Source organism: Paramisgurnus dabryanus, chromosome 14, assembly GCF_030506205.2.
Source record: "Paramisgurnus dabryanus chromosome 14, PD_genome_1.1, whole genome shotgun sequence".
Taxonomy (NCBI): Eukaryota; Metazoa; Chordata; class Actinopteri; order Cypriniformes; family Cobitidae; genus Paramisgurnus; species Paramisgurnus dabryanus.
Window position 1 is genome coordinate 5,189,144 of NC_133350.1, and position 15,728 is coordinate 5,204,871.

Consider the following 15,728-nt stretch of genomic DNA (forward strand, 5'->3'; position numbering starts at 1 on the left):
CAATTCTCAAGAACACAAGTACAGAGGACGCATGAAAATACCCGGATGAGTTCTTGATATCGAGGATGCATCGAGTGCAGACTTGCGCGCTGAAATCTGGGGAGGTCACGTGACCAGCAGGAAGATCGCACACATCTCAATTCTCACAAGTGCGTTCTGTGTTCTCGCGACCTTCTGAGTTCATTCTTCCGAGGTCGCCTGGCAAGACCAGTCTCCACGAGAACACAAGTCCGTTCTTTGCATTCTTGGAATTGAGAAACAGCCAGGGTGACACGGGAGCCAGGAAGTATATCGCTATCTGAAATATTGCCAAAGACGGCGTTACAGGGATACAGGAGGTATGGCAAGGGAGACGCAGCGTCTCGTTCCCTTCTCAGGGAACAACAGTTATATACGTAACCCGAGACGTTTTCATGTGTCAAACACAACTATGCAAAAAAGCATTTTGGTATGAATCAACATTGGCATACAGAAGATATAAGCATTTAAAGCGAACCGTTTAGCATGTGTGCTAAAAAAGTCTAGAATTTTTGTGATATTATCCTACACTACACAGGAAATAATATGGATTTCTTTTTTCAGGAAACTTCTTGCATAAACTAGACTCAAGCACCTTCAATGACCTGTATCTATGTATGCATATTTTTAAAAAACTTTCCAGGGCCTTGAATTCTTTTTCCCAGATTCACAAACTTTCAAGGATTTCAAGGACTCGTGGAAACCCTGCGCACCATATGCAGACCCTCACGTATGTGTAAAAACAGGACTATCCTTCTAGCTTAATACTTGCCCAAAATCATGCAACTCACACGCTGTGGAGCGCATCTTTAGACTTGGGGGACTGCAGAATGACTCCGAAAGCCCTTTACAGTTACCGTCTTACTTCCTGAAAATTATGTTAGACTGAAAGGTCAATACAGGTGATCCCTACTGCTGTTTATAGTGTGACAGTCAATTTACTTCCTGCTGAGTAAGACTGTTTGCTCTTGTGTGTGTACTGTAGAAACACCATTTAGTGTCCCACTTTCAAGTCAAAGCAATGCTGGTCTGATTAAGTTCCAACTGTTACCTAAAAGCGCTGTAAATGCACATGTGACAATCCGAAAATGAAAAAAGATGGGTACCCTTAAAGCAGGTTAAACTAATAATAAAAATCTCATTTTCTCTCCTCTTCATCTAGCACTTTGTAACAGCTTTTGGTCTGACAAGAAAGTTGTCAAATGAAAATGTTGTGTTGAGGAGTGTGTGAGAAGGTATTTCCGTGGCTTGCCTTGCTTTCTAGCTTGAAGCTGAGCCTCAGGTAACAAGATTGACTTAGGAAACACGTCTGTTTCTCAGCGGGGCGTGTAAAACACCAAAGCAGATGTTCGGAGAGGGAGGCTAAAGCTGATGGTTCCTGATTGGGGAGCAGGGAAATTTAAACCACGGTCCTAAAGGAGAAGCAATGCTAGAGACTTGGTGGGTGCAAATATCAAAAAATAGGCGATAAGAGAAACGTTTCCTAATCGGCATGTTTTACGCATGCATTAATTATTTATTCAAATCTGATGCATCAACTTTCCTTGGCCTTTTTGGGACGCTCTCATGGGGTCCATTCTTGAGTTTAAAAACTTCAACAAAGAGTGCAACAAAGATGAATAGAAAGCACGTTTGTATGCAACACACACACACAGCATATCAACTGACAACCAGGCCAGGATCTTCACATCACACCGCAACTTTTTCAACAATAACCAGTCCTCTATAGATTTACTGTCATAACATATTCTACTAAATGATCAGATTTACACAAAACTTTGCGATTATGAATTAACAATGAAGAGCTCTTACCGGACTGTTGATTGATATACCAGGTCTTCCCGCCTGCGGTAATCCTCCATATGGGAATAATTGGTATTGAACATAGCATCGTATGTAAAAATCTTCTGCTTAATAGTTCCCCCGTCTGTAACCTGTTAAGAAATACGAATAAAACATTAATGAAGAGAAAAGTGTCGATATTCAACAGACCCATATGCATAAATGATGAGACACTACCCAGAGGCAAAGTTAGCGCTCAAGCTAGTGATCTGTATAGAGTTATTATTGTTATATTATTTAGGGCTTGTGAAGAGAGAAATGCGAATTAGCTGCCAAACATGATGAAATCAAGATTGCGTATGTGGCATTAGGAATTTAGTGCGCGCTATCTAATCACGACTGACATTTCTACTCCATTTTGTTGGTCTGCGGCACGAAATGTGTAATGAAATGTGAAGGCATATTGCAGAGGTGAGGGATATTTGAAGCCCTGTTGGCTCATTTTGCATCTTTTCCCTCCTTGACTTTCCCGGAAAATGATGGAACGTGATTCTTTTGCGTTAATATACACAGGGGAAAGGAGTCCCTTAGCATATGAATGACTGCAATTTTTCTCAGAGCGCACAGAGAGAGATAGAGAGAGAGAGAGAGAAAGGGGGTGACAGATTTTAATACAACTGTTAATGCCTGTATTGAAGTGCTGGAATTGTTGGTAGGACAGGTGTCTTTCTTCCGACGAACGGTTTAGATGTTATCTGCTGCGTCTCATTCTAGTCCCCTGGCGCTGTAAATCTGTTTCTACTCGGATTCTCGACTGGTTTTATTCTGTGTGGGAAACAACAACGGCGTGGGGACGATGTTAAATTGCTTTGATTCGAACAAACAATCCACGCTGCCCTCGCAAATGAGCGCGGGATGGCCTCAATGAGCCCTCCAGAGACTCACACTTAAATTGCTGCTGAACACGGTGGGCACAATGACTCATAATTGCTCAAATTCTTTTTAGAAAGGAATTATGGGAACACTGAATATAAAAGCCAAACAACTGAAGAGTATAAAAAATGTTTACATAATACATGTCTGCAGACTGACGATAACAATGAGCTATTGACCCTTCGGTAAGCCTCGCTTTACTGGCGAATCCTTGCTTGGCAACTGTTGCCAGTTGCGTTATTGTGTCCATTCTACTATGCTTCTATGTAACTGTTTCATGTGTTTTGTAATAAAGTACAAGTGTCTATTTGAAGTGAAAATAGAGATTTTTTTATAATTAATATACAATGATTCTGTATATCAAACAAACGATAAAAACAAAAACATATTAAAGGGCACACATCTCCCACCCTCTATCTTTTTTTCCAATAAACTGAAGCTGGCTCATAACACATGCTGTTCTAAATCTCTTGTTAATGTGATGTCACACTGATAAAGCTCCGCCCATGACCACTGACTAACTGGGTAATTTGACCCAAAAGCTTTTCTAAATGTTTTTGTAGTGCAAATGCAGCTTAAGATAATATTGCCTCAGACTGTATTCGAAAGACTCAGATCTATTTTAACCAAAAGCACTCGGTGTCTGTTGGAAAGAAAGTGAGGAGCAGTAGCTCATTTATATTTAAAGGGACATTCCACTTTAAAAAAAAAAAAAAATCAAATTTTCCAGCTCCTCTAGAGTTAAACATTTGATTCTTACCATTTTGGAATCCATTCAGCTGATCTGCGAGTCTGGCGCTAGCACTTTTAGTATAGCTTAGCACAATCCATTCAATTTGATTAGACCATTAGCATTGCGCTAAAAAATAACCAAAAAGTTATTGGTTAGAGGCGTAGTGATATTACGCACTGCCCGAAAATAGTCCCCTTGGTTATTTTCAATAGCAGGGGACTATTTTCGGGCAGTGCGTAATATCACTATGCCTCAACAAAGTCCTTGATTATTACGCCAGTTTGAGAGTATAGTTCCTAGCCATATCTGCCTAGAAAATCGCAACTTTTAATTTTCCGTCGATCTTAGTACACGTTGTAACTACAGAAGAGTCACGTTTTAAATAGTAAAATATCAAAAAACTCTTTGGTTATTTTTGAGCGCGATGCTAATGGTCTAATCAGATTCAATGGATTGTGCTAAGCTATGCTAAAAGTGCTAGCGCCAGACCTGGAGATCAGCTGAATAGATTCCAAAATGGTAAGAAACAAATGTTGAACCCTAGAGGAGCTGGAAAATTTGTATATTTTCAAAAAAAGTATTATGTCCCTTTTAAGGTACACACACACAAACAAAACAGTCCTTTTTGGTCCCACCCAGAAGGCCTCATTATAGTTGTGCGTAGGTCCTACGGCATAGCCTCGACGGCGTAGGTTCCGCGTCGGCTTTTATTTATAATTTTGCGTCGTCGTCCGCGTCGACGTGCAAACACACGCGCCGACCGCTGGTTTGGCAGTATCCACGTGTGGAAGATTTGAGAAGACCCGCATTGATGGAAGTAAACAAACAGCGACTTTTGTTGCAATTTAAGTTAAATTACTCCTCAACTTGGCCCATCTTTGTTTTTACCGTCGCAAAATGGAAATATTTATGATGCAGTTTTTTACATGACGGAAGGGGTTCTGGTGGACCAATCACAGCATTTGCGGTCCGCGTGGAAATGACGCCCTGTTAAAAATTTTGTGAGGTGCACGTCAGGCTACGCAGAGGCTATGGATAACCTACAGCTTAGAGTTTACGCATGACTACAAATTGGGCTTAATAGGGACATGCTACAAGAAATAATCTGTGGGGTATTTTGAGCTGAAACTTCACAGACACATTCTAGTCATGCCTGAGACTTATATTACAACTTGTAAACATGTGCATTTTAACTAAAAACAAATGAATAACTACAATTACTGCATGATCTTTGCATTTTGACGTGTCTCTTTGGATGAACAAGACTTGGTGTTTAGCAAATGTCACTGTAAGCAATCGCTCATGAGAGCCAAAAGCAAAGGTCTTAAAAAGAGGGCAGTGAATCGCTCGTTTTGCTGCTGAGTCAACCAGAGGCGTTTTTAAGTGACACCACTTAAAAACCATCCAAGGAACACTTTGCCATTTCACTGTGAACATGAAGATTGCTCTGGCCATCTGGCTGTCTTGTAAGTATGTGCGGATGTGCCTGCTTTAGGGCACTGTTGCATTTGGCTACAGGATTACAGGGAAGTGGTGACATTGAAAGGTCAGTCGCTAAAAGCAAACCTGTGTTTGAAAGTTGTGCTTTCCCTCTCAGGTTGCTATTGTAGTTGACTCCAATAATGCTTTCAAAAACGCTTGAAAAATTGAGATCTTTTCTGTATGACAAAACGCGGACACATAGTGCTCGCAGAAGCTGAATAATACAAAATCCTTCAGTGGTTTTGACTCCAAATTGTTGCGCCATTGTTATGGACGGTGAGCAGGTTCGCTGCCTGTCTTAAAAAAATGTATTCTGCTGTTTCATATATAACCATATATATGAAAAAGCCCAAATCCTATTTCTTAAATCACAGTGTATGGTATTACAGAACCACATGAAAAATAGAATACATATACGCGTGTTTCGTAATTGAAAACTCTCAGAATGAAAAATCCAACTTCGTAATTGCCAAGAGACACAACGTGGGTTTTCTTCTGTTTACATGGATTATAAAATGAGAGGATGCTTGTGTTTATTGAAGCACGTATGAAATTATTAGATAAACAGCGAGCGTATGCTAAAATTGGCAAGCACGTGATGAGTGGGAGAGGCAGAGTAAAGGTCCTGACATTCTCTATGATAAATAGAACCGCGAAATGGGCCTTTTGAGAAAAATAGACACTGTCACTCGCTTTGTCATGATGACAACAGAAGAGGACCATAATGAGAACGTCAGGAACATGATGGAAAACTAAAGGTGCTTGGTGTCACTGTGCAACTAAATCAGATAAATAGAAAAAATGTGATAAATAAATGAATAAACATCATACCAAATCTCATCTTTTTAATATACAGATATTGAATGTACTTAAAATGACTTCACATTTATGCTACATTTAGATTGAAGTTCTCTTCTTTTACTTGATGTCATACAGAGCCCTATTTCAGATACATGATGAATATAGTTAAACTTTGTATAATGTATTTCAACATCCTAACATTCTTTTGAATTTAGCAGCTCCCTCCAGATGTTCATAAATGCAAAAATGCATCCAGTGTTAACAACTTGTTTTCAGCGGTTTGATGAGGCGTGTTGCCTTTAATGGCAGCTGAGATGTCTTTACTTTGGACTTGCAAATACAAATTTTTCTAATGGTAGAAAAACGACTGAATGTACTGAAGAGTCGGGAGCAATTAACTGCATTCATTTTTTACTGAATGTGAGACAGTCTGTACAAAATCCCAGCTTAAGTTTTTTTTGATGATTTACTGTTTTCTACATAAAATCATGCTATATGACAGTGGCGGCTCATGATTGCTCGTTTGAGGGGCGCAAATTTAAAATATGTGTTCGGAGTGTCATGTGTGTTGCTCGTGTTTTCTAAATATGTTTGTTGCGTCATGTGAACCATGTCACGTGTTTTGTCAAGTGCTGCACACACGTAAAAAACGCTTATGATAAAACAGAAGCTCAAGTTAACAAAAGACACCCCCTTAACAGTAAACTCTGATTACACATGAGACCCTTCATAAACCCTTTAGACGCATCTGCAGAAGGCACTTATTTTGACAAGACACGTGATGAACACAGGTTCACTCGATGCGCCGAACACATATTTTGAAATGATGAACCACACACATGACAGGCTACATACATCTTGTGATAAACTTTGCATCATGCGTTCTCGAAAAAAGAAGTCACCAGACCACTGCTATATGATGTAACGGACAAATATAACCTTGATTTCTTTAGGCAATGGCAAAGCTAAAAAAATTAAATCTAATTATGATATTTATGCCCTCAATCAAAACAAAAAGTCTAATATAAGTTCTTATATATGTGACCCTCTGTAAAATTCAGGTTAAAAAAATATTATTATATATTTCAAATCTAAAATAAATTTGTGCTGGGCAAAGATTAATCGCGATTAATCGCATTCAAAATAAAAGTGATTTTTTAGCATAATATGCAAGTGTGTGCTGTGTGTAATTATTATGTATATATAAATACACACACATTCATATTTAAATTTTTACATACTACATTTTAAGAAATTATATACAAATATAAAAAATCTAAAATGTATAAATGTATGTGTTTAAATATACATAATAATTACACACAGCACACACACATATTATGCAAAAATTTACTTTTATTTTGTATACAATTAATCTTTGCCCAGCACAAATTGGGAAAATTATTTCAAATTGATTTCAATCTTTGACATGACCTTACTTGGTCAATATTAAAGATATCAAGATTATATTTACACATACTGTTCTTTATATAGGATGATTTTATGTAAAACAGCATATCACAAAAACAGACTTTAGTTGGGTTTCAGAGACTGGGTCACATATGAGAAAAGGATGCTAAGAAACGTTTTACCATAGCCATCAATAATAAGTACATTTTGTTTATTTACCAAAACTATGATCTAAGCATTACATTGTAGTTTCTCATGAAATTACCAGCCAAACGGCGAGTAACTTAATTTTATTCAGTACTTACTGTATATGTGTTAGTTTTGACCCTGTACGAGAAACATACCTGATCTATGTTCTGTCAATTTTGATCTTAGGGGAAGCGCAAGCATGCGAGTTGAATCAGTGGGGGTTTCTGACGGGTGCAATCTACAACAGTAGTGGTGAGCAGGGCAGAGACTCCCTACAGAGTGTAAACAATGTAAGCCGTCTGCCGCCGTTCCACATGGAAGTCCTGGAATTTTCTCTACCTTCATTCAGCTCACTTCAGCAGAGTGGCATGATATCCCCTGGGTCCCACCGAGCGGTGGCTATTTATAGAGCACTCCTAAATCACAACCTGTAGATACAGTAGATATGCACACTCACGCTCAGTAGACATTCAATTTGAAATCGTGACCTTAGATAACTGTCAACATCTCATGGAACGCAAGGTTTTAGGTAAAAGCGTGCATTCTTATGTATGCCTGTATAACAATTTGCAACACGGCTCTCTTCAGTGTGTTTAGTTGAAATGTCATAAAACGCTTTGGCTACATCATTCAAACTCTCATTGTTTGGGATTTATAACTGTATTTACTATTGTCTATATGGAAAGTAACTAAATCTAATAGCACTGCAAAAATAATTTCTATTAGTCTGTATTTTTGTCTCGTTCCCGCAAATAGTTTTCTGTTTTTCTACATACTAAATAAAAAATATATGCTGACTGCCTACAACAGAAAAAAAACTGTTAAATATGTAAAAAAAATCCTATTTAATTTAAGATGTATTCTTTTTACATTGAAAATAGTCAGAAAAAAAATTCCCAAGCTGTCACTATAGGGCAGTACCCTTTAAAGGGACACTTCACTTTTTTTAAAAATTTGCTCATTTTCCAGCTCCCCTATAGTTAAACATTTAATTTTTACCGTTTTGGAATCCATTCAGCCGATCTCCAGCTCTGGCGGTACCACTTTTAGCATAGCTTAGCATAATCCATTGAATCTGATTAGACCATTAGCATTGCACTCAACCATGGCTGCAGCAGGCGCAATGATATTACACAGCACCTGAAATAGTCCCCTTGGTAACTTTCAATAGCAGGGGACTATTTTCGGGCACTGCGTAATATCATTGCGCCTCCTGCAGCCATGGTACCGCAGCAAAGTCCTTGATTATTACGCCAGAATAAAAGTATAGTTCCTAGCTATATCGGCCTAGAAAATCGCAGCTTTAAATTTTCCGTCGGTCTTAGTACACTATGCAGAAGAGTCAAGTTTTAAATAGGAAAGATATTGAAACTTATTTTTGCATGCAATGCTAATGGTCTAATCAGATTCAATGGATTATGCTAAGCTATGCTAAAAGTGGTACCGCCAGACCCGGAGATCAGCTGAATGGATTCCAAAACTCTAGGGGAGCTGGAAAATGAGTATATTTTCAAAAAAGGTGGAGTGTCCCTTAAAACCATTGCACAGTGTGATATATTTCATAAAGTTGTGTACTTATTTTTCAAATTCCCAAGGATTTGTATGTCCAGAGAAATTCCTGTTTTAAATAATGGATTGTTCAATGTCTTGTAATTATCGCCCTTTTAGTGACTCCTCAGTCTCCGGTTGTAGAAACTATGGCAACCCGAGTGGACAAATGCGGAAGTGGAGTTAATATAACATCTAAGATGCAGCTCTTGTGCCTTATTCAATACGATGGTATAAAATAATGTGATTAAACATACAGGTAAAACATTAATTCATTATGAACATGATTAGCAAATTACATACGTCTCTGAAAGGTAAATACAACCTCTCACATCATTTCACTCTCCTTCATTAAGCTTCACTTTTTGTTTTTGTTATTAAGTTTATGATGAAATAGCGACCTCTATTTGTGGCTTTCAAAAGGCCCTAATGGACCATTTAGGCACAACTATGTATACATTTGGTAGCACATTTAAGGTACTAATATGCACTCTTTTGATAGGGGCCATTTTTGACTACTTTTTTTCTGACAGTGTGCAAATTTTTGTCTGAAAGCAAATGTGGACTGTTTCAAAGATATTCAAATTGCTCAAACACATTTTACCAACATCACTTTTCAAATTGGAATTTTATTCTAAACTGCAATTTTGAGTCGCTGCCACCGCTGTCATCCTCTCAGATAAGTGGTCAAAACCCTTTCTTGTATTTCATCCTTCAAGCAAACCCTTAACAGAAGTCTCACTTTAGGGCCACACTCTTATTTGCTGCCATTTGTCATAATGTTGACAGCCTTAAAATTTGGCATTGACAGCAAAAGAACAACCGGTGCATTTATGTCAAACGTATGTCGACAAGAAAACCACAAAACATGTCCTATATTCAGGACCTGCAGCCATACTGTACCGTGTGTGCTTTTATTTGTATGTTCTCAGTTGTTGTGAATGGAGTGCATGCAGCCGTCTAGCTTTTGCACAGAATGCTTTTGTAAACAAGCCGTATTTGCTATCGACTTGTTTTCATCTTCTGAATGGTGACCAAACTACACAGCACTAAAGCTAACACAGACTGTTTAAACTAGAGTGTTCTTATAGCTTTGGTAAAGCGTGATGGCAGCAATGTGGAGGTCACACAGCATGTGTAATTCGAAGAAAACTCTCTGATAAAATGTGCACTTTGAAGAAACTGCACTGGATAAAAGCATCTGCCAATTTATGAGTTGGAATTTGAATTGAATTGATTGTGCTACACAGGGCCTTGAATTAAAATTGGAATGACATGAAGAGAACTTTACAGAACTGCAAGTCAAAGAAATGTAATAAACATAGTTGGTTCCACGAAATTATATCTTATGTTATCCTAACTTATGTTAAAGTGTCAGGCTTGTAACCCAATGACGATATGATTCCCAAGACAACTAATGTGCCCTTGAGCAAATCCCCAAATACAAAGACACATTTCAAGTATGGGTTGCCATAGATTGGCCATTACGTCACTTTCACAGTTGTTGTCGTCTATGTTTTCCATTTTGTATGAAAAAACAAGCCAAAAATAGGCTAAAACAACTACATTTTTCAAGATATTGCTTATTTCTTTTTATACATAAAATGTAAAAATTCCTTGTTTCTTTCACTCAAATTTTAAAGTTATAAACACCAAAGGAAATTTAAAAAGTGAATCAGACAATAGGTGCTCTTAAATTTGACTCTTTTAACTTTCTTGACTAGTGAGGAGTTGCTATAAATGATAAAAATTAAGTTAAGCAATAATTTGTGTTAATTCCACTTTATTTTAATAATTTATAGCAACTCCTCAGCAGTCAAGAAACTGTATATGAACTATAAATTTAAATACAAAAATGAGTGCAACAAGGTATTTTTTAGCGGTTAGGGGCCTTTTAATATTGTTATACACTCACCTAAAGGATTATTAGGAACACCATACTAAGACTTTGTTTGTCCTCTTTCGCCTTCAGAACTGCCTTAATGCTACGTGGCATTGATTCAACAAGGTGCTGAAAGCATTCTTTAGAAATGTTGGCCCATATTGATAGGATAGCATCTTGGAGTCCATGGAGATTTGTGCGTTGCACATCCAGGGCTCGAAGCTCCCGTTCCACTACATCCCAAAGATGCTCTATTGGGTTGAGATCTGGTGACTGTGGGGGCCATTTTAGTACATTGAACTCATTGTCACTTTCAAGAAACCAATTAGAAATGATTCGAGCTTTGTGACATGGTGGTGCATTATCCTGCTGGAAGTAGCCATCAGAGGATGGGTACATGGTGGTCATAAAGGGGTGGACATGGTCAGAAACAATGCTCAGATAGGCTGTGGCATTTAAACGATGCCCAATTGGCACTAAGAGGCCTAAAGTGTGCCAAGAAAACATCCCCCACACCATTACACCAACACTACCAACCTGCACATTGGTAACAAGTCATGATGGATCCATGTTCTCATTCTGTTTACGCCAAATTCTGACTCTACCGTCTCAACAGAAATCGAAACTCAACAGACCAGGCAACATTTTTCCAGTCTTCAACTGTCCAATTTTGGTGAGCTTGTGCAAATTGTAGCCTCTTTTTCCTATTTAAAGTGGAGATGAGTGGTACCCAGTGGGGTCTTCTGCTGTTGTAGCCCATCCTCCTTAAGGTTGTGCGTGTTGTGGCTTCACAAATGCTTTGTTGCATACCTCGGTTGTAGCAAGTGGTTATTTCAGTCAAAGTTGCTCTTCTATCAGCTTGAATCAGTCGGCCCATTCTCCTCTGACCTCTAGAATCAACAAAGCATTTTCGCTCACAGGATTGCAGCATACAGGATGTTTTTCCCTTTTCTCACCATTCTTTGTAAACCCTAGAAATGGTTGTGCGTGAAAATCCCAGTAACTGACCGGCCCGTCTGGCACCAACAACCATGCCAGGCTCAAAAATCAGCTTTTTTCCCATTCTGACATTCAGTTTGGAGTTCAGGAGATTCACTTGACCAGAACTACACCCATCAATGCACTGAAGCAACTGACATGTGATTGGTTGATTAGATAATTGCATTAATGGGAAAATGAATATATATATATATATATATATATATATATATATATATATATATATATATATATATATATATATATATATATATATATATATGATGAATTGGTATTTAAAGTCCTTCATATAACCAACTTGTTTTGTGTAATAGAGCGCCTTCATAGTCTCCTGCTAAACTTTGGGTTTAATAAGATTTATTACAGTTCTTAGTTTGATTTTACACATTGTTAAATCTCGAACAAAAAAGACATTATCATCGTATTGTACTGATCCCAGTGTTACAGAACAGCTCATCTGCATGGCAATTGGTTTAATATTGTTCTCCCACAATAGGAACAATGGCGGTTTTGAAAGGAGCGTGAAACAGTACCGCTGTACAGTAAAAGCGTGGCCATTCTGCAATCACCAAAGGGTTTTTGTTCAAAACAACATAAAAGATCACATTTAAAGCTGTGTGATAGGAACTGTAACTAAAGCACAGCCCTTGGTGTTTTCGACACGACCCTTTAATATTTCCACTGTGTCTCCACAGGAATCGGTTGTAAGCTTAAAGGCGCTCTACCTGCTCACCTGGGAACATAGGTGCATAGAGATGCCTGCTGTGCTGAGTACAGTAAGCGGAGCGCTGAATGAATTTCACTCCGAACATGTCAGATCGTGCCCCTCCCGGTTACAAAAATGAAAGGTCTTTTGCAGATGGACCAGGTTATCCAGTGCTTCCTAAAGTATGACTAGACTGCACTATTTCATGAACCTTTCTCACATTTATTGTCATACTTGTGTAAAAGAAGGCTTTAAAAAAAAAATAGGGTGAGTAAATGCTGAATAAATGTTTTAAGGTAACAGTAATTTTCATATAAGTATATTTTACAATTTTTTGTTATTTTTAGATATAACATAATAATAATAAAACAAACATAGATTTGGGGAGCAGAGCATGCAGAGTTTTTCCAGTTTCAAATGTATGTGTGACCAAAATAATAAAAATGAGTTTAACACACACAGAGACACAACACTCCCACTATGCAGGTGTCATGACACAGATCAAGTCTTAAAGATGCAATGCTGTCATGTGTATTTCCAGAATAAAAATATTTGTCACAGACTTCACACATTTTGTGTGTCATAACAAATAAAAGTAATGAGGCACCTCAGCAGTCAAAACTACACATTTCATATATTTTTATATCTATTCCGGGTAACCATCTTATTAACATTGGCTATCATGTCTAAGCAGATATCTTGGTATGTCTGTCAGCTAACAGGAAAGCTGTAATAAAGGGAACGGATGTGTGTGAGAAATCGAGACACAACAAGATGGTCACTGTACTAATAAATATTCCCTGTCCTGAATATTACATGCTCCAGGCATGCTGTCACTCATTTTCGTTCCAAGACCACCAGGGAGGACAAAGCCGTGATTGGATGAGGCATTTTTTGGCAGACTGAAACTGTGGGATTAAAACACATGCTGCCAGACATGTTTCAGCTCCGACTGGTACCAAATCACAAAAGAGGAGAACATCCGATTTGCTCTGGTTTCATAGGTCAAGATTTATTTATGGCCAAAAACTACTGTGCAACTTATATGTATGCTTGTCAAAGCTTCAGATAACAAAATATGAAATCAAAATATTATTACAGTATGAAGAAATATGCAACAAGCACACTACAACTTAATAACTTAAAATGTAAAACACTAATAGTCCAAATCCGTGGCACTCTAGGTGTAATTTCATGCTTATGATTTCATAAAAAAATTGTATCTACATTAGTTGCTGAAACACTAAAATAATTACAGATCATGTTATCTGATGTCTCCTGCCTTCCGGTCCAGCAGGCAACAGACGAATAACCAGGAAGGCTAAATTTAATAGAGAATGCAGCCACTCTCCTGCTTATGATGCTGTAGATATACTGTACTGTCTGGAACATACATTAACCTACGGTTTAAGGACAATCACGACCAAGGGGAGGCAATAAAAGGTTATATTGCTCTCCCAGAAGGACAGCACACATGAGACCTTCAATTTCCCTACAAAACAGACGAGAAGGAACATGTGCATATTTCATAACCTGCAGAGATGCCTTTTAGATAGCAGGTTAATGCATCATAGGCACACTCCTAATGCCAAAGATGCTCTAAAAGCCAGCCAGGTAACATGTTTACAACTTTAGATGACACTTCAGACATCTTCTTTGTGCCAGATATTAACACGGCATAGCATGGGCAATACATGAATGCTTGGCGACAACCTTAGCAAAAACAATTAAAGTAGTATTATATAAATGATAAAAAAATGTAATCTAACTTTATTTTTGAGGAACGCACCTTTTTGTAACAATATGCACCTTCTGAGTTATTAACAGTCATTACAGAAAAACATTAAGTTTTTTTGTGATTGTTGCGAGCAAAAATCCTTGATCTTGCGGCACGTTTTTTGAAAGAAATGCGATAGAATATGCAGGATATTTATGCAATTTTATGCAATGAAAAACTGTTTGCAGCTTTTGCAGCTTTTGAATGATGTTCACGTCACATAATTATGTCACTTCATAATGTTCCTATGGAAACAGGGAACATGGTTGCGCTTGTGTAAAGTAAATGCAACATTTTTCAACTTTCTGCTAAGATATATGTGATTTTTGCTATAAAAATGCTTGGATATTGCAAGCCCCGCATATTTGGGCATGGAAATCTCTAATTTAGGCTGCGAACGTGCAACGCATTTGAAAAAAAATGCTGCCCCTGCATAAATATGCAGACTTTGGTTGATTATGCATTGAATGATGCAATTGCATAATCACATTTTTCTGGAGAGACTGTATTAATATGAAATCTTCATAATATACTATTTGAAAAAGTACTGCCCCAGTGGCATTTTTTTACCAATTAGTTTACTTGTATAGTCATAATTATAAAATCAATTAGTAAAAATTAGTTTCTGAACTTATTTAAAAAAAAAAGTTAAAAATATTTCCTATAGAATTATTTACATATTTTAGATTATCATTATCAAATATTATCATTATCGCAACATGATATTACATTAAATATATGCATTTACAAACTCATGTTTCGGTAATGAGAACTAAAAAGAGAAAAATAAGAACAACTTACCTGGCAGCCATTTTGAGGGCTTAAACAATGATTGAAAATTGTTGCGGCGGATGAGAAAATTGGTCTTGGACACATTTATATTCCTTATTATTGTCTCTACATTTATCAATGATCACCAAATACCACATGTTTCTTTACTGTAAATGTTTATAGTATAACATGCACTGAAGCTTTTGATTTTTTTGATGTTTTAATTATAAATATTTCCATGTCAAAGAACCCAAATCCAGTCATAGACACGTTGCGGTAATGAAAATGTTTCCCTTAAATGTGGAAAAAACAACAAAATTGGATGGTTTGATGTCATTTAAAATCGTGCAAAAGAGAAGAGATGTTTGTAACTGTATGCTTCTTATTTTGATACTCTTACTTTGCATTTACTTTTTTTATCAAAATATTTCATGACACCTCATAAGTCTAATTTCACGAGAATCTCCCTTTTGCCTTTGTGTTATTTTTTATAGTGCATTGTTCTGTCTCAATATTTTCACACACATGCTCCGTTGAACGATCACGGACCATCCTGATGACGAAAATAACGTCATGCGGACGGCGCGCGTACACGGACGGCCCTAGTATACAGTACCTTCGGCTTTAAAAGGCAGCTGCCTATGTAGGAAGCTTACTAAGAGCTTCTTACACATTTCCTGTCAATATAAGTTTAAAA

At 37.4% G+C, this 15,728-nt stretch overlaps 1 protein-coding gene across 2 annotated transcripts in view; it reads right to left on the reverse strand.

The window, feature by feature from the left end:
* The window catches only part of igsf21a (immunoglobin superfamily, member 21a), a 278,509-nt gene that overhangs the window by 99,267 nt on the left and 163,514 nt on the right, over positions 1-15,728 (reverse strand). For both annotated transcript variants that reach the window (XM_065241167.2, XM_065241166.2), the window contains exon 3: positions 1,831-1,952. In XM_065241167.2, coding sequence (XP_065097239.1) covers positions 1,831-1,952 — 122 coding nt within the window. The remainder of the gene's footprint in view (positions 1-1,830; positions 1,953-15,728) is intronic.